At 45.5% G+C, this 24,997-nt stretch overlaps 1 protein-coding gene across 1 annotated transcript in view; it reads left to right on the top strand.

Annotated features, from left to right (window-relative positions):
- Positions 1-20,843, top strand: part of SLC5A1 (solute carrier family 5 member 1) — a 50,720-nt gene extending 29,877 nt beyond the window's left edge. The window contains exons 8-17 of the mRNA XM_043901243.1: positions 3,723-3,828; positions 4,871-4,951; positions 6,142-6,362; positions 6,603-6,738; positions 7,963-8,070; positions 10,473-10,623; positions 13,374-13,542; positions 14,621-14,836; positions 16,549-16,654; positions 18,512-20,843. Of these exons, the coding sequence (XP_043757178.1) occupies positions 3,723-3,828; positions 4,871-4,951; positions 6,142-6,362; positions 6,603-6,738; positions 7,963-8,070; positions 10,473-10,623; positions 13,374-13,542; positions 14,621-14,836; positions 16,549-16,654; positions 18,512-18,735 (1,518 nt within the window). The 3' untranslated portion in view covers positions 18,736-20,843. The remainder of the gene's footprint in view (positions 1-3,722; positions 3,829-4,870; positions 4,952-6,141; positions 6,363-6,602; positions 6,739-7,962; positions 8,071-10,472; positions 10,624-13,373; positions 13,543-14,620; positions 14,837-16,548; positions 16,655-18,511) is intronic.
- The last annotated feature ends 4,154 nt before the right edge of the window (positions 20,844-24,997 follow it).

The raw sequence follows: 24,997 nt of genomic DNA, 5'->3' as shown, positions 1-24,997 counted from the left end.
TAATTGTTGATATACAGATTTCAGCCAGCCACCTAAAAATCCTCTGGTGGATGAAAGACTCTCAACAGTGGTCGTCTTTGGGTCTAGTGATAGAAGCAAGACTGTATTAACTTTCAATGTATAACTTTCTGTGCTATTGTTTTGAAATCATACAACATAATTATTTTATGTTAAAAAGAAGTAAACACATTTTTTTTTCGATTAAAAAAAGACCTTGCTCTCTGCAGAAACTATTCCAGAAAGGAAGACATTTACCTTTGAATGTTGTGGGAAATCACTGAATTTGGAGATGGAAATCCTGGATTTTAGCCCTTGAGCAAGTCATTGAGTTTTTCTCTCTCATCTATAAAGTGGAGTCAGTTTACTTGTCCTGTTACCTTGTTTTGAGAATCAGAACAACATATGTATCTAAAAGTCCTTGGTCAGCTGTAAAATCCCCTAGATATGGAGGAAAAACTATTCTTATGAAGTGGGGAAATATGTGGGCACCTAAGAGACCCCAAGACATGTCAGAGTGCCTGGGGTTAACAGTAAGCTTAGCTATCATGTCCTTGGTCACACCTGCTGACTTTCAGGGTTCCAAGGGCAGAGAGAATTCATTCTTGAAGTTAAGAATGACTCATAGGAGGAAGAATTTTTCAAGGAAGAGTTTTTCCAATTCATGAGGGAGGTTTTCTTGAAATTCTTTATCTGTCCTGTTAACTGGAGACAGTGCATATTATAAGAGCAAGATTTCAATTAGCCCAACACTTCCCATAGTCTCTAGAGACTTCATTTATAATGTTATCTTAGGAATTGTGTTACTTATTTGTGACTAATGATAGCAAAGCAAATATTAATGAGGGTATCATAATCCGCTATGGTGTGCTGTCATAAAGCATTACAAATTAACTATGCTGAAAAATAAGCCAAGGGCATTTTAAAGGCAGGAGAAACAGCCTTGTAATCTTTTTATAGCTCATTTATGCTTATTAGCTAATTCACTGAATCTACAGTGTGCACATTTAACAGCATTCCAATGAATGGAACCCCTCAAACTGAAATAACTTTAGTGACAGTACAGAGGCCTCAGAGGGGAGAGATTGACTTTGTGAACACTCATCACAGTTCCACATGGCCCAGAGTGCAGAGTCTAGCAGGAGTGGCCATTTCACCCTTAGCGAGGCTTTTGTGCAGCAGGGGGCTCTTTCTTCCTCTTCAGCCTTAGCTGCTCCAGAAGGCAAGGTAGAAGAGGTCTCAGACCTAGGAGGGGAATGCTTTCCTCAGCTGCAGATCTTTCCCACTTCCAGCCACTGAAGATCACAAGCCCCGGGAGTCAGAGCTTCCCACTTTAAAGATGAGAACCCTGAGACAGGGAGAGGTGAAATGTCTTATCCAAGGTCACTCAGACCTATCCTGGCAGTATTGGGGATAAAACCCAGGTCCTCTCACCACCAACCCTAAGGGCAGAGGTCTCTTTCTAAGTCACCATCTCTCTCCCCATGTCCTGGATCAGCCTCTCTTCCTCTTCCAGGGAAGACAGTGACAGTAGGTCCCCTGGGACTAGAGAATCTGCCGGGAACTAAGGCACTAGGTCCTCAAGAAGCCCGACTTGGGGGAAGAGGCCAGACATTAGTTGGTGTGAGATGAGCTCTCTGCCAACCAAGAGGCAGGGAATAGGAGATATGGTTGGTGGGACCGAGCCACTGGAGGCCCCGAGGAGCTGTGAGGAGGAGTAGAGGGGATGATGAAAATCAAGAGAAGATGCAAGCGTGCCCTTCCCCAGGGCCTGACCGGGTGGCCCCTTACATGCTCTGAAATGTGTTCAGTTTTATGCAATAAAACAGTCCTTGCACTGCATCTAGGGAAAGCCTAGTTCTTTTGCATCTAGAGATTTGAAAACAAAAGGTTCACCACCATCATCCCTTAATACTGTCCTTCTGGTAGTATTTTGGAGACTACATGAACATTCATTTTGGGTGACTCCAGGGCTCTCTGTTGGTTTAACTGCACCAACCAGCCAGGTAGAAAGTTCTTTATGGGGCTAAATGAGGCAGGGAGAAAAATAACTGCATCAAGCACTAGTGAATTCAGGAGTGAAGAGGGAGTGTTTCCCCCTAAACTTACTTGTGATTATCTAGATCAACAGTCCCCAACCTTTTTGGCATCAGGGACTGGTTTTATGGAAGACAATTTTTCCATGGACTGGGGGGCAGGGGATGGTTTCAAGTTGATTCAAGTGCATTACATTTATTGTGCACTTTATTTCTAACCTAATGCCACCATTGATCTGACAGGAGGTACTGGCCCAGAGGTTGCACACCTCTGATCTAGATAAAGACATCTATCACCAAGCCTGCCACACAGGAGGTTCTTGGTGATGCTCTGGCTGTGTTTGAATCCAGATGGATCCCATCTAGACAGAGGAGATAAAATCATGGTGGTGTTTACATCTCTCTCCATTCCAGGGTGAGGGTGGTTTTCCCTCTCACAGACTCCAGCACTCACACTTGCATTTGGGAGTAGATCTGATAAACCTTTTACACTGAGGTGTAAATGAAGGATAACAGCTCACAACAGCAGCCCACAAAGTGGGTTGTGAGGAGCCTCAAGGTGTTAATAGTTGTTCCTTGGCAAACAGAGTTCCACAGTTGAGTGAGTTTGTTAAGGGTCATTTACTACATTTCTCTCCTGGGGAGTCACAGTGTACTGAAGGCTCAGAGAAGTTGTGGGTAAAGAAACTGCCTTAACTTTGTTTAATTCAGCATTTCACAGCCCTCTTTTACAGAATTCTTTTTTTTTTTTTTAATTATGGAGTATTTATTATCATCTTGAATAAAGCGTTTTGGGAAATTTAGGAATAGAGCAGGATTCTCTTTCAGGTATTCATATCCTTTTGTTTTTTCATATATATTCTTATTTTGCTATTATTTCTGTTAGTTTATTTATTTTTAATTAATTAATTATTATTTTTTGGTTGTGCTGAATGTTCATTGCTGTGTTTGGGCTTTCTCTAGTTGCAGTGAGTAGGGGCCACTCCTTGTTGCAGCCCACAGGCTTCTGATTGTGGCGGCTTCTCTCATTGCAGAGCACAGACTCTAGGCACATGGGCTTCAGTAGTTGCAGCACTCAGGCTCAGTAGTTGCTCTGTGGCTTGTGGGATCTTCTCAGACAGGGACTGAACCAGTGTCCCCTGCATTGGCAGGCGGATTCTTATCCACTGTACCACCAGGGAAGTCCTCCTTTTGTTTTTTATTTTTACTTTTATTGTGGTCAGAACACGTAGCTTGCCATCCAACCTCTTGACAGATTCTGAGTGTACAATACATATTGTTGACCAGGTGCAATGTGGGGCAGATCTTTAGAGCTTATTCCTCTTACTTAACTGAGAGATTATGCCTGTTGATTAATAACTCCACCTTCCCCCAGCCCCTCGTAACAGTCATTCTAGCCCCAGATTTTATGAGTTTGACTATTTTAGAATCCTCATATACATGGAATTGTGCACTGTTTGTCTTCCATATTTTCAACTGGGGATAAGGATATGAACCACTAATTGTGAAATTTCAGCCAAAGGTTAAGGGGTTGTGGGCCAGCGTGGGGCCCCAGAAATCACAGGCATTGACATGACTTAGGAGTCAGTTTCTGCTAACCTCTCCAAGCCCTCCTACCTGTCCCTGCAGCTGACTCACGTGCCTCAGCTGGTCTCTCTCACCCCAAACCCACCTCTCCTCTCCTTTCAGGCAGACATCTTTTCTGGGGCCATATTCATCAACTTGGCCTTGGGCCTGGATCTCTACCTAGCCATCTTTATCTTATTGGCAATCACCGCCCTTTACACAATCACAGGTGAGTTCCCTCGAATGGCTCAGCCCCAGCCCAGCTTGGGTTAGGCACTTGTGAAGGGTGAAAGGAGGGAGGAGACGTGGCTTCTCATCTCAAGGAAGAGATCCACCCAGGAGACAGTTCGAGGAAACAGTTGTAGGTGCCCCAGAAAAATCCAGTGTTGGTGGGAATAGGTGAGAACTTGGCCTAGTCGGGAGAAGCAGAGAGGGAGGGCCAGGTGCAGAGAGATGTAGGAACAAGGGAGTCAGGAGTGGGAGTGGCAGGGCTGGGCAGGTGAGCAAGTGGATGCGTCCTGCTGGAGGAGGGGGCTCAGTGGGAAGTAGTTAAGGGTGGAGGGTGTAGGTGGTAAGACCTGATGGCTGAAGTGGGGTCACAGTGTTCGGGGTATTGAAAGTCATTTGACAGAGACCTTGGGTTTGACATGACAGGGGGTGAGGGGCACTATAGGGAGGGAGGGGGGAGTGACACACAGATTTTAGAGGAAGACTCAAGATGTGACTGGAGAAGCTGGAGACATGAGTAGCCATTGGGGGCACCTCTGCAGAGCTGTGTTGCTCTACTCTGATTAGGGGCAGGCAGGGTAGGTGATGGAACTTGCTGCCAAGCTGGAGTCCCATAGTGTTGGGGACAAGTTACTCAGACGGCCTGAGAAAACAGAGTGGACACACAAGTAGCCCTTTGAAATGTGCTGATTTGCTCATGTCCCCAGACATCTTGTGAGGTGTCAGCTCTTTGCTCTTCCCTTCTCCGTCTGTGGCAGATGCTTCTCCTGGCTTAAAGCATCACATCAAACTCTCCATCCTCATATAGGGGGAAACTTTCTTTCCAAGGCCTTCCCAGCCTTTCTGTGAAAAGTGGAACATGTAGGTGGCAGACGGCTGTAACAGGACAAAAGAGGGAAGGAAGGAGGGCAGGAGGGTGACTGAGGGGTGCAGAAGACGTGCAGAGGGAGAGAGTGGGAGTTGGGGAGTGGGTGGGGAAGGGAGGTGGGCTGACGGGGTGCCCTCCCACCTGAGGTCAGATGCATCACATCCTTTGCTCTTAGGGGGCCTGGCGGCTGTGATTTACACAGACACCTTGCAGACGGTGATCATGCTGCTGGGGTCTTTCATCCTGACTGGGTTTGGTAAGTGGGGCAGGGGCAGGTGGGGAGGTGGGGAGGCAGAGTTAGAGGCCACTGGCCTGGGCAGTGAACTGGGCATACTCTGCCCTCCCTGGGGGAGTGGACTGGCCTGGATTGGCCATCACTGTGGGTGTGCGGGGGACATCTTCCCCAGCCCTGGAGGTCTCAGGTTGGGTCCAGCCCAGGTAATACCTGGATTCCTTGCTGCCCTCTCTACACAGTCTGGACTAGTGAGCCCCAGGGAGGGCCTCTGATGTCATGGTCTTCTCTCCACAGAGAAGCTGGAACAAAAAAGAAAAAAAAAGATAAGGCTAAATATCTATCAGACTAAATATATTTAAATGTCACATCTTAAATCTTGGATTGTGTCATCTACCTTTTAAAGTTAAATGTCCTTTCTTTTGTGAATTGATCATTTTCTTATTTACTTCCCTATTTGACAAAAAAAAAAAAAAAAAAAAAAAATCAGCAACTCTGTAGTCCCAGTCCCCCGTTTTGAAATTTTATTTGTCTTGAAATCCTAAGGACAAGACCGAAAACCCTGCAAATAGAGGTATTTGTTGTGGGAGGATATAAAAAACCATTTTATTTTTAAGGGGGCCCATGCTTTCTGGGTGTTCTGTGAAGCCTCTTATTGTCTCTCTATGCTGTGTTTTCCAAGAGCTTCCGTTTGGTTTTCCTTGGTGTCCTCAGGAGACTGGGGGAGGAGAAAGGAATGCCTTATTCCACAGGGCAGGGCCTAGAATACCTTATTCCCACAGCCAAGGTGCGGCAGAGCCCCCGACTTCCTCACCCATCCTCTTCCATCCCACCACACTGCTGGGATGGGGGGTCCTAGTCTGCATCCAGGATCCCAAAGGCCACTGAGGATAGCAGGTGGTGAGGGGGAAAGCAGAATCTCTGAATCTGGTTCAAAACCAACGTCTATCTTTTAATAATTCAAATACTTGCCCTTTGTAAAGAAGCTCATGGTTGGAGTACTTTCACAGGTTATTGCTTTGGACCCACACAGTAGCCCCCGATGGGGCTGGGCATTCTATGGATGAGAAAGCTGAGGCCCAGAATGGGACGATGACTTGCCCGAGATTGCACAGTGCAAGTTCTGGCTGTGGGCTTCTCAGGCATCCACAGAAGAAACTGCTGTGAAGAGCTGAGAGTTTCAGGAAGTTGACTTTGTCACCAATGTTTTCCAGCTTTCCACAAAGTGGGAGGGTATGGTGCCTTTGTGACAAAATACATGAATGCCATTCCAACTGTGACCTCTTATGGAAACACCACCATAAAGGAAGAGTGCTACATCCCGAGGGCTGACTCCTTCCACATCTTCCGAGATCCTCTCAAGGGAGACCTGCCCTGGCCTGGGCTCATCTTTGGGCTGACCATCATCTCCCTGTGGTACTGGTGCACAGACCAGGTACCCATGCTGTTGGACCTGGGAGGAGAGAGGGTCTTCCCCAGGGTGCTGCAGAGCTTCCTGCCTTTCGTGCAGCTTGTGGGGAAGGCAGGGCAGGCTCCTGTGGTCTGAGGGCTGCTGAGTCTTGGTGATATGGGAGTGCCAGGCTGACGACCCAGAGTGGTGGTGGGAGCTGGGGTGGTCAGAACATATTGCAGGGTCTCTTGCTTACACCCCCCCTCACTGGGCTTTCCCTGGCAGGTCATTGTGCAGCGCTGCCTCTCTGCCAAAAACATGTCGCACGTGAAGGCCGGCTGCATCATGTGTGGGTACATGAAGCTGCTGCCCATGTTCCTCATGGTGATGCCAGGAATGATCAGCCGCATCCTGTTCACAGGTGACACCTTCTGCTGGACTCGCCAACCTCTCTTTCCCACTTTGAAAACCCCCATGGCTCCCTCTTCCTTTTTTCTGCCTTCTTCTTTTCTTGCCATGATTACGAAGCATTATTGTCCCCCCTGCCCCAGACACTGAGTGACTTGAGGTCACAGAACTTGCGTAATTGTGTTCCCTGGTTCTTTACGTAGACAATTATGGTTTCCCCTTTTGCAGAGTCTCTGAAGTCATGACATGCCTCTAGCTAGGGCTTCTTCTAGCTAACATTTACTCATCTTTTGCTCTGTGTCCCCCCACACCCCCAGGTTATGGTAGTGTGTTGCTGTTCAGTTGCTAAGTCCTGTATGACTCTTTGCGACCCCATGGACTGCAACATGCCAGGCTTCCCTGTCCTTCATCATCTCCCAGAGTCTGTTCAAACTCAGGTCCATTGAGTTGGTGATGCCATCCAACCATCTCATCCTTTTTTGCCCCCTTCTCCTTTTGCCTTCAATCTTACTCAGCATCAGGGTCTTTTCAATGAGTTGACTCTTCACATCAAGTGACCAAAGTACTGGAGCTTCAGCTTCAGCATCAGTCCTTCCAATGAACATTCAGGGTTGATTTCCTTTAGGATTCACTGGTTTGATCTCCTTCCAGTCCAAGGGACTGTCAAGGCTCTTCTCCAGCACCACAGTTCGAAGGTGCTCAGTTTTCTTTATGGTCTGATTCTCACATCTGTAGCTAGCTAAAGTCTGGGGACTCTTCCCTCTGCTTTCCTCCCTAAGCATTCTTCGCTTTTCCCTCCTCTGCCTAGAAGCTGTCTTTCCTCCCCAGGCAGAGCTTGGGATGGTCAGGACCAGCAGGGCAGGGGGATGGCATAGAAGGGCTTCTTGGGTGCTGCATTCTTTGTGAAACCACTTCAGGGCTGTGGGCAGGAATGTCTTGTTTGAAGTGTTGTCCTAGGTGGCTCGAGTGGTAAAGAATTCACCTGCCCAATCAGCGGACACAGGAGATGCACATTAGATCCCTGGGTTGGGAAGATCCCCTGCATAAGGAAATGGCTACCCACTGATTTTCTTGCCTGGAAAATCCCATGGACAGAGGAACCTGGTGGTCTACAGTCCATGAGGTCCCAAAGACTCAGACATGACTGAGCACCTAGCACGCATGCCTGCTTAACAAGGTGTATCTTGGAAACATTTCTGATGTCTGCTTGCTGACATGACTCTTTATCTCTCCTCAGAGAAAGTTGCCTGCACCGTCCCCTCAGAGTGTGAGAAATATTGCGGCACCAAGGTTGGCTGTACCAACATCGCCTACCCGACCTTGGTGGTGGAGCTCATGCCCAATGGTGAGAGCTGTCCTGGCTGGCAGGGTCTCTCTTGGGAGGCTGGTTGGACTTGGGCTCTATCTACATAGCTATCTGTGGGCCTTCTGGAGCAAAGCTGTTTCTGAGCCTGGGGGTCTAGGAGAGAAAGTCTCACTCCGGGGTCCTCAGTATTTGAACTTGTTTTTGCTTCAGTGGGAAGGAGACCTCTGGCTTGGTTGGGCTCTGTGAGTCCTGGCACTCATCCATCAGTCAGGCATGGGAAGGATATCATCTGAAAACGTGTTAGGGAAAAAACACAACTTTTTCATGCTCTAAGGTCTTTTGATGCTCTCCAACAGACATTAACATGAGGGTTGAACTAAATGGAATTCTACCTGGAGAATAAACTGACTCCTAGGTTTTTTCCAAGGAAAAACATGGAGAGAAGGGCAAAGAGCGATTTTAGCTCTGGAATGAGGAAGTTCAAGGCAGTAGGTAGATCAGATACAAGGGTGCGTCTCATTATAGAGAATATGGAATCCAGGAGAGTGAAGACTTACAGTCCAGAATAGTTAGTTTTGGGGTAGACCTATGTGTTTACTCTTCATCTTCATGTTGACTAAAAATCTAATTCTGGCTTTAAGGCATAGAAATCTCTTTAGGTTAGGGGTCCCAGGAGACCAAAAATTCAAAGGTATTCATCAGGAAAATTTAGAGTAAACAACATTTTTTTTTTACTGAAAGGAAACATGAAGATCATCTAGTAAAACCTATTCATTTTACAGTTGGGAAAATTGAGGCCTACACAGAGAAAGTGATTTTCTAAGGTCATGCAGTAACTCAGTGTCTGGCATGGTTAACTCTGCTGAAGGTGAGAACTGAGGAATTTGTTTTTTTGTTTTTTTTTTTTAAACCACAGACTTGATATATGACCTTGAGCAAATCATTTGTATTCAACTTCGATAAAAATGGAAGTAATAGTTAACAATTCCACTGAACTGGGCTGCTTATTAATTAAGGTTGCAGTTAGCAAGAATCATGGCTCTTTTAGAGTTCTGGCTGGTATTCTTGCCTCTGTTGGGGTGTTTATGCTGTTTCCTTGGACCTGCAGATCCTGAGTGAGGTAGCTCTGAACACTATACCAGAGTGGATTATGCATGATAGAAAGCTGCCTGGCACGCAAGACAAAATATTGTGTCTGCACAAACCATTGCCAGTCTCTTTGGCTGGAATCTGGCCTCTGTAAACACCAGATTCCCCAGTGACCTCCCCATGCTAAATCAAATAGATATTTTCCATATGTTCCTCAGTAGCATTCAGCATTATTGACCACTCCTCTTTCTTGAGTTATTCCCTCCTCTTGGATTCTATAATACTATCCTTTCCTGTTTTCTCCTCATCCTTTCCAGCTATTCCTTTTAAGTCTCATTTGCGGATTCAGCCTTCTTCACTTAGCTGGTAAATATTACCCCACCAATCCCTCACCAAAGTCTGTCAATATTACCTCCATATATTCATCTACCTCCTCTTGTTGTCTCCATCATGCTACTCTGATATGCCATTGTCTGTTTCCTGGACTGCTGTAAAATTATGTTCAACAAATATTTGTTGAGTGAATAAATGAATGTGAGCTTGATAAGAGGTGATACAGAAAGGAGAGAGCTATATCCCCGCTTAGCAATTAACTGGTAAATCACTCTGAGCAAAGGGCAGAACTAAGACTTGAAGCCCTACAGACTAATTCCTTGAAATGAACATTTTATTCTATTGCTGAAAAATGAGAGAGTTGGATGATCTTCGTAGCTCCAATAGTCTGTAGTCTACATGACAGACTCTCAAGAGGAACCATTAAAAAACCCTCCCAACAAATGACAAAATGATCAGAATAGGCAACTTTTAATTTTCTTCTTGTTAGTCTGTAGATTGAAACAAAACTATAAAATTATTTACAGATACAGTACCTAGAGGATGATAGAATAGTTTCCCAAAACTCTATTAGATATATGAAAATATTTTCTCCCATTCTATGGCTGTCTTTTCACTTTCTTGAAACCTCATCTTTTGAATCCTAGTGTAAATATTTCTCCATTATCATTAATCTTTTAGATGAGAGGCCTTATAAAGGCTCAGATGGAAACACATGCGCGCGCGCACACACACACACACACACACACACACAACCATCACCACCACTACCGCCAGCAATCCAACTGGAAAGCATTTATTGCATGTACACTTTGTCCCTAGCTCTTTGTTGACTGCTGTGGACTTCCAATATAATTTAAAGACACAGTCCATTCCTTAAATGTCTAATCTCTCTGGAGAGATAAGTCAAATAATATGGCATGGTGTCAGAAGGCAAAAAACCTTGAGTTGTCACAAATTTTCAAGCACAAAAGAGCTGAAATGCTGCATGTACCACTCAGAGCCTCCTTTTCTTCCAGGACTGCGAGGCCTGATGCTGTCGGTCATGCTGGCCTCTCTCATGAGCTCCCTGACCTCCATCTTCAACAGCGCCAGCACCCTCTTCACCATGGACATCTACACCAAGATCCGGAAGAAAGCGTCTGAGAAAGAGCTCATGATCGCAGGAAGGTAAGTACAGCTCCCCCTGTCAAGCTCCATGAAAACTTGAATAACCAGAGAGGTTCTCTCAAGATGGGGAAGATTGGCAGATGCTGGGTAGAATGAGAGTAACCACCGTGGAAGTTATATTGCTCTCAGTGGCATTTAACTTTAAATCCAAGATCATTAAAACAGTGTCCCTTTGGAACATGAAACGTCAGAGATCATTTAATCTGGAGCATGAAACAACATCAGGGATCATTAATCTAACCTCAGTTTATCAGTGAACAAAATGAGGCTTGTCATACCTAAATAAGGAAGTTTGGACAGCAGCAGAGCCAGGACTGGAACCCACGGCCAACTGAGTCCTTGTCTAGGCCCTGTATACCATCCCACACTGTCTTCCTCAGGCCTGCACATTGCAACTCTCCTCTCTGGGTGTCTTTTAGGCCCAGGTGCCTCCAATGCCTTGACCCTTTGCTGTGGCATTTTACAGGACCATTGTGAGGGTCAGGTGATACTATGCTTGTGAATGTGCTTTGTAAAGTCTAAAACACCTGACTGTGTGCACTTGTTATTGTCAAGTGGGCTAATGGACACAACAGGATACTTGACACAGTAAGTATGGATCTGTGCGCCAGGTGTGCCCATTATCTTGACTATCCATGGAGCAGAGGCTCTGGGTAGAGGACCAGCAGAAGCTCTTCTGTGTCTCTCTGTGGGGGTGAAGGCAGGCCAACCTCCTCAGGGCAGGTGAAAAAATCCCTGGGATGTCTGTCTAGGGAAAGCTTCCCAGGGAGTGCTGCCACCTCCTAAATCTCATGAGCAAGACTAGGGCAAAGGAAGGAAAGGAACATGACAGGTGACTCGCAGGCGATGAGACACCTGGCACCCAGGGGAGGTCAGACTGGGCCAGAGTCTGCCCTCTGCTTCACAGGAAGCAGCATGGTTCCCTGACAGGGTTTTCCTCTGAAAGATGTTTACTGGCATTGTCTGTTATGTATACCACTCAAGATGCAACATGGAAAGAAAATCATTTTGTTGCTTTGCTCAGGGCTGGATCTCTTGGCCCTGAGATTGTGTTGGGGCTCACACTTTTTGTGCATCCAATAACTGCTGCTCTGGGGTTTGTCCCTGTCTTCAATAAGCTTACAGTTACAAGAAACAATTCTACACTCTGCTGTGCTGCCTGTTAAGAGCAATCACAGGCTCAGAGAAGAGAGAGATGAGTGTACTAGTCAGTAGCTGAGCAAGACTCCTGGGGGAGGGAGACCTCAAACTGTGTCTAAATGGTGGATAGGATCTGAGTAAATGGGAGGCAATGGGAGGGGCACTTTAGAGGTAGAAATATGTGAGCAAGAACACTACTTTGTGAAGGGTAGCTTAAGACTCTTCTGCCTTAAATTCAAGAGATAAGAGAACCACCGCCTTCTTTCTAATTAAATCAAGAGGTTAAAAGGAACCCTCCCATTTCCCCCAGGTGATTCAGTGGTAAAGAATCTCTCTACCAATGCAGAAATTCCAGGACACCCAGGTCTGATCCCTAGGTCAGGAAGATCCACTGGAGGAAGAAATGGCAACCCACTCTAGTATTCTTCCCTGGAAAACCTCAAGGGCAAAGGAACCTGGCAGGCTACAGTCTATGGGGTTGTGAAGAGTCATATATAACTGAGCACGCATCCCATCTTTTCAGGACTTGAAGTGAAACTCAAAAGGAGGAGAGCTAGGGATCCTTGGTGGCTCAGATAGCAAGAGTCTTCCTGCAGTGTGGGAGACCTGAGTTCAATCCCTGGGTTGGGAAGATCCCCTGGAGAAGAAAATGGCAACCCACTTTAGTATTCTTGCCTGGAAAATCCCATGGATGGAGGAGCCTGGTGGGCTACAGTTCATAGGATTGCAAAGAGTCGGAGACAACTGATCAACTTCACTTTAACTTTCAGAGAATTCCCAGGTGGTCCTGTGGTTAAGATTCCGTGTTCTCACTGCCAAGGGTGCAAGTTCAATCCCTGGTTGGGAAACTGAGATCCCATAAGTTATGAGGCATGGCCAAAAAAAAAAAAAAAAAAAGGAGACTGACTCCAAAGTCCTCACCTTTGTTCCTAAACACCACTGCCTCTCAAATTGGATTCTTTCCTGGTGGTTAGTAGGTCTACTTTACTATCAAAAATCAAGTGCATTTTACTTATAGGCCAAGAAGATTTTCCTGAAGGAGCAGTGCTATGTGCTTAGTCGCTCAGTCATGTCCGACTCTTTGTGACCCCATGGACTGTAACCCACCAGGCTCCTCTGTCCTTGGGGATTTTCCAGGCAAGAATACTGGAGTGAGTTGCCATGCCCTCCTTCAGGGGATCTTCCCAACCCAGGGATTGAACCCACGTTTCCCACAGTGCAGGTGGATTCTTTACTGTCTGAGCCACAAGGGAAATTTCTGAAGGAGCAGAATACAGAAGAAGAGTCTCAACAAATTTGCTAATTATTTTTCCCTGCTCTGGTCACATAAACCTTTCTATCTATCTATCTCTACTGTTGCTGTTGTTCAGTCGCTCAGTCATGTTTGACTCTTTGTGACCCTGTGGAATGTAGCCCTCCAGGCTCCTCTGTACATGGGATTTCCCAGGCAAGAGTACTGGAGAGTGTTGCCATTTCCTTCTCCAGGGGATCTTACTGATCTAGGGATTGAACCCGAGTCTCCTGTATTGCAGGTAGTTTCTCTGTCTATCTATCTATAACTATTGCAGTGGAGCCGTTTGTTGACACCCTGTTGTGGGGCTTAATTTCAGGTTGTTCATGCTGGTGCTGATCGGCGTCAGCATCGCCTGGGTGCCCATCGTGCAGTCAGCGCAAGGCGGACAGCTCTTCGACTACATCCAGTCCATCACCAGTTACTTGGGACCACCCATCGCAGCAGTCTTCCTGCTTGCTATTTTCTGCAAGAGAGTCAATGAGCCGGTAGGTATCATGAATGTTTAGAAAAGTCATTTGGGCACAGAAATTCTCATCTGGATTTGTATATTCTCTGGGAAGAATTCTACTTCCAGATATCTTGAGCAGGAATGAAGGTGCTGGTGAGGATTTATATGGAAAATCCTCCAGGGACCTTGGGACTCTCCTCCTTGCTGCAGGTTCTAAATTAATTCCCAAGTAATGATGTGTGTTTTCCATCTACTCTGGGTGATTCTGACTGTGTGGCACTCTCTGGGAAGCTTGTAGCCTCTGGGCGAACAGCTCCATAGGAAGTGCTAGCACAGCCTACCTCCTGGGTTCTTCAGGGGGCTAGGTTTTCCAGCCAGCACTTCTCAGGGCCCAGTGAAGGACCAAAAAGTGATACTCCAGCCAGATAGGGATAAGGGTGAGGGTACTTTGGATCTATAAAAGGGGCTGGTGGAAAAGTTCCTTTCTCCTCTTCCTCTAAGAGACCCAGCTTCTTTCCCATGTCTTCAAGGAATACAGATTAGCTCACAAGTAATTATGTTATAACTGAATGTACCTAAATCTGGAGTCTGATGGTAATAGCAGCTGCAGGTAGAGAAATTCAAAGTATTTTTAAAGTTAAAGGGGTTCTTTTTTGGCACTGAGAACTTGGGTGCTATTCTAACCAAGGGCTTCCCAGGTAGCTCAGTGGTAAAGAATACACCTGCCAGTGCAGAAGATGTAGGAGACACGGGTCCAATCCCTCCGTTGGGAAGATCCCCTGGAGGAGGAAATGGCAACCCAATCCAGTACCCTTGCCTGGAAAATCCCATGGACAGAGGAGCCTGGCAGGTCCATGGGGTTGCAAAAGAGTTGGTTGGACATGACTGGGCAACTAAGCACATGCAAATACCAAGTCGAGTTACTAAAAGGTGGCAAATGGAGCCATCGAAGGCCTGACGTAATGTTCCTAGTCATGTTCTCAACTCCAGTGTTCCTGTTTCAGATGGCCTGGAGCTCGTATTTCTCTCACTGTTATTCTCTTGTCTCTGTCCCCCAGTGAATGCACAGCTGTTTCCCAAATACAGTGTTCATTAACCAGGCTTTTCTTTCACAGGGAGCCTTTTGGGGATTGATCATAGGATTTTTGATCGGGGTGTCCCGTATGATCACCGAGTTTGCCTATGGAACCGGGAGCTGCATGGAGCCCAGCAACTGTCCCACGATTATCTGTGGTGTCCACTACTTGTATTTTGCCATCATCCTCTTTGTCATCACTATCATCGTCATCCTGGCCATCTCCCTCTTCACCAAGCCCATTGCAGATGTGCATGTGAGTATCCGTGTAGAAGACTGTCCTGCGCTGGTTTCATGTTCATGCTGCAGCACTCAACTTGATTGCTTTGGCTCAGTTAGAGGTCTCTTACTCTCATGACTAAAATAGGCTGTCCTTGTCTTTGGTGTCATGTAAAAGGACACATGGGCTTCCCAGATGGCTCAGTGGTAAAGAATCCAGCTGCAATGCAGGAGACCTGGGTTCGATCCCTGTGTCAGGAAGATGCCCCAGAGGAGGAAATAGCAACCCACTCGAGTATTCTTGCCTGGGAAATTTTATGGACAGAGGAGTTGGATGGGCTACAGTCCATGGTGTTGCAGTGAGTTGGACGACTTAGCAACTGAGCATGCACAGAAGGACAGGACAGGAAACATGGTTTGCCAGCAGAACAGTGTCAAGAGTGTCTTCAGCAGGTCACATTTCCGTACAAGGGACTGCTTCTCTGGATCCTGCTGCCTGGGTGATGACTCAGGAACAAGGCAATGAGATCACATGGGCAGACACAGGGTTACCCCAGCTTGGATGCTTATGTCCCAGATAGGAATGCATATTTCTTGTAATAGTCTTTAGGTCATAGCTTCCAAAGGTTCCAGCAAGGAACATACCTAGTTGTAAAAGTCACCACACTGAGGGAAATCTGAAGCATGATATACCCTTTATTATTTTTTTTCCACAATGAAGCCTCCAAACAGTTGCCCATGGAATTTAAGAAATTTCAAATGGTATCAAAGTCTAATTGATTCAATACTTCAAAGATGACAGGTACTCTTCTTTAGCTCTAGATGTTGCCCTTGGTTTAGGGAATGTTCACAGCCCTCCCAGTGCAGGTGAAGATTACCAATTGTGGGTCACTTTTTACCATAAGCAGTGTAGTCTGGTAACCCAGCACGGCTAGCATTCTTCCCTTTTCAGGTTTCCAGGGAACAGAGCTAGAGAGTTAACCCAAGATCACTTTTGTCTGAAGAGAAAGAGAAAGGCTTTTGTTGGTCCCTTTCTCATGCATACAGAAAAATAGGAATCCCTAACAGACCTTTAACCTCACCACCAAATTTTCAAAACTGTGACCAATCTTAATGTCAAACAAAGATTGCTTTTATAGCAGTAGAACTGCCATCATGGTTATTGGCCAACTCTGTCACAGACTCTCTTTATGTTGTATTAATTGCTTCTTGATGCCTCAGTTTTTCAAAGTACTGTAGCCCCAAACTCATTTAGTTCCATGCTTCTTGAAATAAAGTAGTTTCTGGTTTCATGTCCATAGAAAGTACACCTCCAGCTCTTCCTATTCTAACTGGCTCATGAGTCTACAATTAATATGGTACAAAAATCTGATCTTACTTACACTGCTGTCTGGATAAATGGGTGCCTGGCCTTGTTTCCTAGCATGAGAGCTAAAAGGAACAAATTCATTTACCATATGTAACAAGAGATCATTCATTCAAAACATTTCTATGCTCATGACAGTCTCTTAGCCTCTGAATATGCCCATATCTTAGAGGATGGTATGTGCATGTGTGTGTATGATTTATATCCACATTCCCAACATATTCAGAGATAGTGCTGTGGATGGGAACTGTTATCTGTGTTGTTGATGGAGTTGAGAGCCACATTCCTTTTCCCTTCTCGACACACATCTCTTTGTTCTCCCAACTTTTTGGCCCAGGACACTACTTGGATCTTCCTGCTAACCTGTCCTGCTTTCTCCACAGCTCTACCGCTTGTGCTGGAGCCTGCGTAACAGCAAAGAGGAGCGTATTGACCTGGATGCAGAAGACGAGGACATTCAAGATGCCCGGGAGGATGCCTTAGAAATAGGTGATTTGTGGCTCAGAGCCTATTCCCAAGTTACTCCTCCAACCACAAGACCACCTTACTGAAGCCTTCACCAAGTGCCTTCAAAGCTCAGATCTCTCTTCTGGAGGAGAGTGAGGAGTGGAGTATGGGGTGAGATGGATAAATGGGCTTTGGGCAGTTCACTCAAGGCCTTGTCAAGGGGAGGAGGAGGATGCAGAATCGTCCCAGCTCCTCCCTTCTTGGTTTACAGTGCTCAGTGAGTAAGCACAGGTGAAATATTCACCACCCTTACTTGGTTTGGGGCTTGGCTAGGGACAGGGAAGACACTAGCCTATAAACTGAAAGCAGTTGGAACCAAAGCTATGGTCAGTTTTAGTGATATCAGGGGGATGAGATGGAGGCTCTTAGGGTATTGTGTCTTGCTGGCTTAACATATAATGTTTAAAATATCAGATTTCCCTGCAAGTCCACTAAGATAATGCTTGTTGTTATTTGTTGTTCAGTCACTAAGGGGTTTCTGACTCTTTGTGACCCTGTGGACTGCAGCCCACAAGGCTTCCCTGCCCTCACTCTCCCCTGGAGTTTGCTCAGACTCATGTCCATTGAGTTGGTGATGCCATCCAATAATTTCATCATCTGCCACCCTCTTCTCTTTTTGCCTTCAATCTTCCCCAGCATCAGGGTCTTTCCAATAAATCAGCTCTTCATATCAAGTGGCCAAAGTATTGGAGTTTCAGCTTCAGCACCAGTCCTTCCAATGAACATTCAGGGTTGATTTTGTTTAGGGTTGACTGATTTGATCTCCTTGCTGTCCAAGGGACTCTCAAGAGTCTTCTCTGGCACCACCATTCGAAAGCATCAATTCTTCAGAGCTCTAAGATAATGCTTAGTCAATGCTTAGAGATTTATCCTGATCATGGAGCAGTGTCTTCCTCAATTTCTGTGTTGGAGCTTTTTCTCCCTACATGGGAGGGGTGCACACATGGAGGTTGGTCGTGGTGATGTGTGGTGTGCAGAGGTGTGGGAGCACAAGGTCATGTGTGATTTACTGGTCCTGGGCTGGAGAGGGGAGGGCAGTGGTCTCTGACCATGGTGCTGAAAACACAGTGGGCTTGATTTCATATTTAGTGAGTCACAAACCTAGGATTCTAATCCAGGTCTGCTCACCTTTAATGCCACACCTGGGTTCAGAGCACAGAATTAGTTCCCTTGGTGGGCATCCACTTTTAGTGTCAAGGTCAGTTGAATGGTTTGACTCAGCAGTATCAGATCTTAAGCTCACTTGATGCTCACTTGCTCACTTGCTGCTTACTTGTTGCTCACTTGCTGCTCACTTGTTGCTCGCTTGCTGCTCACTTGCTTCCCTGGACCAGGGACTGAAAAGACCAATCCTTGCCACATGGCTGGATCTGTTGTGAAGCCTTGGGTTTCCAGGTGCAGTCAATACATTCTTGAGTCATGCCAAACTCATTGCTTTCAGCGATGTAGCAAACAGATATGGGTTTCTCTGGTTGAGAGGTGGGTTTTCCACATTCTTCACATGTCACAGTCCCCCAGTCAATGGTTAACATTTCTCCCTCATAAGCTATTATTTCTTGTTTGATTCTGAGTGTCCTAAATCAAAATGTATTTCCTTTGGGCCCAACAGAGGTAAAATATACCACCACAGTATATTATATAGACTCCAACTATTAACATCATCTTATAATTAATTACATTTATCCAAACATTAATTTGTACCATTTTTATTCCTGCAAACAAGAAAATTGGGAGCTGTGTGCAAAGTGGCAGATGTATCATGGCCTGATATCTTCTCTGGAAGTCTTTTCTAGTGCCTCCTGCTTCTGTATCCAACAGTCCTTTTATTCCTTTCCCCAGACACAGAAGCTTCTGAGGAGAAAAAAGGATGCTTCAGGCGGGCCTATGACCTGTTCTGTGGCCTGGACCAGCAGAAAGGCCCCAAAATGACGAAGGAAGAGGAGGCAGCCATGAAGCTGAAGATGACAGACACCTCGGAGAACCGTTTGTGGCGGATGGTAGTGAACATCAATGGCATCATTCTGTTGGCCGTGGCTGTCTTCTGCCACGCCTACTTTGCCTGAGTCCTGCTTTCTGCTGCAGGCTGTGCTTGTGGAGGCTGGAGTCTTCACTCTGTCTCTCTTTGGTCCCATTCAGTGGTGTTAAAGGGACACCAGCCAGTTGTAAACTCTGCCCTGTTGATAAGTGTGTACATTTGTAATTACAGGCTAGCTGGAGAAAAATCACTGATTTGCTGTTAACTTATATATTTGAGGCCAGTGTGGTACAATCATCTGTACATATCAGAGCCGCAGAAGGAAATTCCCCTCAGTCCAGTGTCTAGGAAAAGGCAGACTAAGATACAGAAGCCCCGTGATGTCTGATGCAAGTTTTTCTCAGGTAGATTCAGCATGTTAACATTGTTTGTGATCCTTAAATATTGCTTAAAGAGTTGTGGTCCCCTGACTACTACCACTTTCTCTATCTAACCTCCCCCCTCATTTTTTTTTGAAAGAAAGCATCACCCTACCTCATGAAATCCTTGTCAAGTTTTCCTGGCACAAGAAAAATCAATCTGATAAATTGATGAACACATTGAACCTGAGGATGGAAGCTTGATGGGGTCTGTGTCCTGGGTGTTTGCTCTTTGAAGGAGAGGCCTGGACATGGCAGTACCAGTGCCAATACAAGGGATCCAGGCACCAGCCTTGGGCCAGAGGGGAAAGCAGATAATCTTGAGTCAAGGGGGTTTTCTGGCTTTCTTGAAAATGTTCATTGTCAGTTCCTTGTGTTTGAGATTTCATTTATTTGGCATTTCCTGTGCCTGGACTATCTTAGCCACTCAGTAATGTTTGTGGACTGAATGGATGACATGTGTATTTGTTAATAAATGCTTGTTTTCTTTTTGGGCTTTTCTGGTGGCTTAGATGACAAAGAGTCTGCCTGCAGTGCAGGAGACCTGGGTTTGATCCCTGGGTTGGGAAGATCCCCTGGAGAAGGAAATGGCAACCCACTCCAGTATTCTTGCCTGGAGAATCCCATGGACAGAGGAGCCTGGCAGGCTACAGTCCATGGGGTTACAAAGAGTTGCACGTGACTGAGCGACTTCACTTTTCTTTTTGGTTAACCTCATGGCTGCACAGAGTACACTCTCTGGTGACTATAATGAATCGGGGTGCATTTTCCAGAGGCTCCACTGCCTCGTGGCGCTGATGTAACTGATTCTGTGGGGGCTTAGTAATTGACTCTGTGTCACATAAAGAGCAAACATGCCTCTGGCGGCACTTGTCATCTCAGAGCAGCCGCACTCTCCTAAAACACTGATACTTTTAGCCCAAGATCCTCCTCCCTATGAGTTCAGGTGGCCACAGCTCTTTTCCCTTATGTGTCTTGATTGGTGATCATCCATTGAACAAGGTTAGAGTGGGTGGTCTCTGTTCCAGGTAGTATTTTGTCCAACATTTTTATTTTCTGTTGTACCTCTTTCCTAAGGAGAAATTTTAAAAATTAAATTTAAATTTGATTAATCCTTTTAGTTCCACCTGTGAAATCTAATCATTTTGTAATATAATTCTGTGGAAGTCATGTGGTTTGTATTGACTGATTTGAGACTAGCTTAGCAAATAGGTGGGATCTGAGGTAGTAGTTCCTGGGGTTTAAAAATGGTTCAACAGGTAAAGAATGGCTTGTTCTTATGAAAGGAAATGAAAATATTTGATGTGCCCTCATATTTCCCTTAAGCCATGCAGAGAAGAGGGAAGAGTGGAAAATTTCACATAGCTAGTATTACTCAGAGTACTCAGCTTTGTGGGGAGTTTGTGATATTTTTGAGCTCAGAGAAGATAAAGAATGATGACTGAAAGCTGGTGGACTGAGCAGGCATTCAGTATCTAGATGTCCTAGATTCTGTTTCTGACCTTGCCAATGATTCACTGTGTATATTGTGGTAAATTATTTTTTTCTCAACTGTGTATTTTTCTTTTTGAAAAAATGAGGACCTTGGTGCTTATAGCATATACCTACCTCCTCTAGGTGTGACAAGGTCACTTTGAAAAGTGGATGAGTGAAAAGAGGATGGCATCTTTCTTACATACATGAAGAATGCCAACAGATGTTATATTAAACTGCATTTAGTCCTTTTCATTAAAATTTATTACTTTGGTAAAAAAAAAATAAAAACACTGAAAAGCCATGATGTCTTGATTTCTTGTTTTCTAGCCATTCTAGACAAATACTGACCATGTCTGTGGTGAGAATTAGTTGGCATGAGATATGGATTAGGAAGCAGAAGCCAGGAAAGTTAGTAGAACCTAGCAACTTGAACAAGTTAACTACATGTAGCAAAGTTTGGAGAGGATTTCAACTTCAAAACCTCTAGTGAAAATGAGGTGAGTAACTCTACCTTCAATGCACAGTGTTCCATGAGAACCGCTTCGGTAACCAGGTCCCAGTAAGTGATAAATTGTACTAGAATGATGTCAGGGGTGCAAGAAAGAGCTGTTTCTTTCCTCAGATGCAAGGCATGTGCTGTGGTGCAGAGTGATTGCTCATTAATGTTAGTTTATAGAACTGAAAAACCATGCCCTGTCAGGAAAAAAGCTTCTTTACATACAGAGCTTCTTTACATATGGACTGATGCTGAAGCTGAAACTCCAATACTTTGGCCACCTGATGCAAAGAATTGACTCATTTGAAAAGACCCTGATGCTGGGAAAGATTGAAGGTGGGAGGAGAAGGGGGCAACAGAGGATGAGATGGTTGGATGGCATCACCAACTCAATGGACATCAGTTTGAGTAAACTCCGGGAGTTGGTGATGGATGGACAGGGAGGCCTGGCGTGCTGCAGTCCATGGGGGTGCAAAGAGTCGGACATGACTGAGCGACTGAACTGAACATATGGAGGACCATTTTAAAAGGAATCTCTCAAAATGAGAAGACAAAGCTCCTTCTGTGCAGAATGATGTTGGTTCTGGGGCCTTTGACAGACCTGGTAGCATTTCTTTCTTCTGTACAATTGAGTCAGGCATTGGTGTTTACATGGAAAAAACTCTACCTTAAAAAAAATTACTTTAAAAATTGGAGTATGATTGCTTTACAGTGTTGTGTTAGTGTCTGCTGTACAACCGTGTGACTCCGCCATGAGTGTACACGTATCCCCTCCCTCTTGAGCTTCCCTCCCACCCGACCCATCCCACCCCTCTCGGTCATCACAGGGCGCGGCACGAGCTCCCTGAGCTATACAGCAGCTTCCCACGAGCTAGCTATGTTACACGTGGTCACGTGTATATGTCAGTGCTACTCTCAGTCAAATTTCTCCCTTTGAAGCTCATTAGAGCTCTCACTTTTCACTAGTACTGAAGTCACTATTTCCTGAAAGATCTGCTACAGCTTGTTCTGCTTCACAAAAGCAAACCTTGGAAGAAAAACACATGTGTGCTTAGCTGGAGGAGACAGATTTTTTTTTAACATTACCCCCAACCCAGTCCCAAGAATACTCCTTCTAACCTCCAAACTGGATTTCGGTGAACCAAGGTTTCGAATGAGGTGCTATTGCCTTGACAGGTTGGTGGGGATGGAGTTAAGGTGATGTGGGTGGGTTAACGGGGCAGGATTGTTTGACTGGCTCTGGAGGATTCAAGTGAGTGTTATTCAATCCCTGAGCTTCACATTGCATCCGTGACTCAGCCAGTTTTTTTTCTGTCACATTAGCTTCTGCTCTTCTATGACGGCTCTTCCAAGACTCTTAGGACACAGGTAATGATGCTGTTTGGTTCTAGGGCACACCCAGCTGGAGAGAAGCTGGTTCCTGTGTGGACCTGCATTCCTAAATCACACTCAAAAGCCAAACTAAACATTAGATAATTCAAATTAGAATTCTGATGCTTGGCTTGTGCCTTCTGATAGTCCAGGAGTCAAGGTGCTGGAGTCCTGGGAGCCCCAGATGCTTTCTCTTTCACTCTTTGTTGAAAACCTCTGTGATCCTGCCATCCAAAGGCCCTGCCCCTCCTGCCTTCTCTCACCCTCAGGCCCTATGTGTTCAGTTTGTAATTCTGTTTCCTTTTGCTGCATGACATCCACTTCAGATTATTGTTTCCACAGGAAACTATGACTTGGAAATCCATAAGATGCAGAACTGACTTTACTTGTGTTGTAGGCTTAATTGTGTTCTCTTCTCCCACTTATTCATTTGGTTAAGTCTAATTCCCTAGTGCCCCAGACTGTGACTGCAGGGGCCACGGGAACTAAGATCCTACATGCCATTTGGTGTGGCACCCCGCACCCCCCCACCAGGTAATAAAGTTTAGAAAATAAAATAAATTTAATAAAAATAAATTCAATAAAAATAAAGAGAGTTCCAGAAAAACATCTATTTCTGCTTTATTGACTATGCCAAAGCCTTTGACTGTGTAGATCACAATAAACTGTGGAAAATTTTGAAAGAGATGGGCATACCAGATCACCTGACCTGCCTCTTGAGAAACCTATATGCAGGTCAGGAAGCAACAGTTAGAACTGGACATGGAACAACAGGCTGGTTCCAAATAGGAAAAGGAGTACATCACCCGAAAAGTATTGTCACCCTGACTATTTAACTTATACGCAGAGTACATCATGAGAAATGCTGGGCTGGAAGAAGCACAAGCTGGAATCAAGATTGCCGGGAGAAAGATCAATAAACTCAGATACGCAGATGACACTACCCTTATGGCAGAAAGTAAAGAGGAACTAAAAAGCCTCTTGATGAAAGTGAAAGAGGAGAGGGAAAAAGTTGGCTTAAAACTGAACATTCAGAAAACTAAGATCATGGCATCTGGTCCCATCACTTCATGGGAAATAGATGGGGAAACAGTGGAAACAGTGTCAGAATTTATTTTTTTGGGATCCAAAATCACTACAGATGGTGCTTGTAGCCAGAAATTAAAAGATGCTTACTGCTTGGAAGGAAAGTTATGACCAACCTAGATAGCATATTAAAAAGCAAAGACATTACTTTGCCAACAAAGGTCCGTCTAGTCAAGGCTATGGTTTTTCAGTGGTCATGTATGGATGTGAGAGTTGGACTGTGAAGAAAGCTGAGCGCTGAAGAATTGATGCTTTTGAACAGTGGTGTTGGTGAAGACACTTGAGAGTCCCTTGGACTGCAAGGAGATCCAACCCGTCCATCCTGAAGGAGATCAGTCCTGGGTGTTCATTGGAAGGACTGATGCTGAAGCTGAAACTCCAATACTTTGGCCACCTCATGCAAAGAGTTGACTCATTGGAAAAGAGCCTGATGCCGGGAGAGATTGGGGGCAGGAGGAGAAGGGGACGATAGAGGATGAGATGGCTGGATGGCATCACTGACTCAATGGGACATGAGTTTGAGTAAACTCTGGGAGTTGGTGATGGACAGGGAGGCCTGGCGTGCTGCGATTCATGGGGTTACAAAGAGTCGGACACGACTGAGCGACTGAACTGAACTGAACTGAACTGAAAAATGGTGATGTCTAGGGCTTTCCTGGTGGCTCAGTGGTAAAGAATCTGCCTGCCAATGCAGGAAACATAGGTTCGATCCCTGATCTGGAAAGATCCCACAAGCACAAGGTGCAGATCAACTAAGCCACAACTACTGAGCCTGTGCTCCAGAGCCGGGGAGCCCACTATTGAGCCCACATGCTGCAATTAACTGAATGGCAAGTGCCCCAGAACTTGTGCTCCACAACAAGAGAAGCTACCGCAGTGAGAAGCCCACTAGAGAGTAGCACCCACTTGGCGCAACCAGAGAAAAGCCCACAAAGCAGTGAAGACTCAGCACAGTCATAAATAAATAAACATTAAAAAAATGGTGATGTCTGCAATATGGTGGAGGAGGCCACTCCATACTCTCTTCCTCCAATAGAAACATTTAAAGTTGAACAGAAACTGTCAGAACCAATTTTGTGAGAATTCTAGAAAACGGTTTATAAAAGTTGATAGCAAACGAACAAGCAAGGAAGCAAGAAAAAGTCACTACGAAATGGTTGGAAGGTTTTGTGGCACTCTTACTCCTTCCCCTCACCCTTTCTCTCCGCGTGCTGGCAGTCTTAAAGTAGCACCTGCCATTGAGCGGCACCAGTCTTAGAGCAGGGGTAGCCCGTGCCCCCAGTGTGGAGCCACTTCCCTAGGTCCAGAGAGGGCGGAGCAGACCGTGTTCACAAATGACTGTGTAAGCCTGTTCTTTGCTCCCTGGCTGGCTACCTGAAGAATTGACACTAGGTGGCACTCTGTCTCACCTAACTGAACTCAAGAGTGAGGAAGCTTGAAAACACTGCAAGCCAAACCGCAAGCCGCAGACGCCTGTTATTTCAAAACATACAGTAGGGAGT

Source organism: Cervus elaphus, chromosome 5, assembly GCF_910594005.1.
Source record: "Cervus elaphus chromosome 5, mCerEla1.1, whole genome shotgun sequence".
Lineage (NCBI taxonomy): Eukaryota > Metazoa > Chordata > Mammalia > Artiodactyla > Cervidae > Cervus > Cervus elaphus.
Note: the sequence above shows the minus strand (reverse complement) of the source record. Positions and strands in the feature narration are given on the sequence as shown.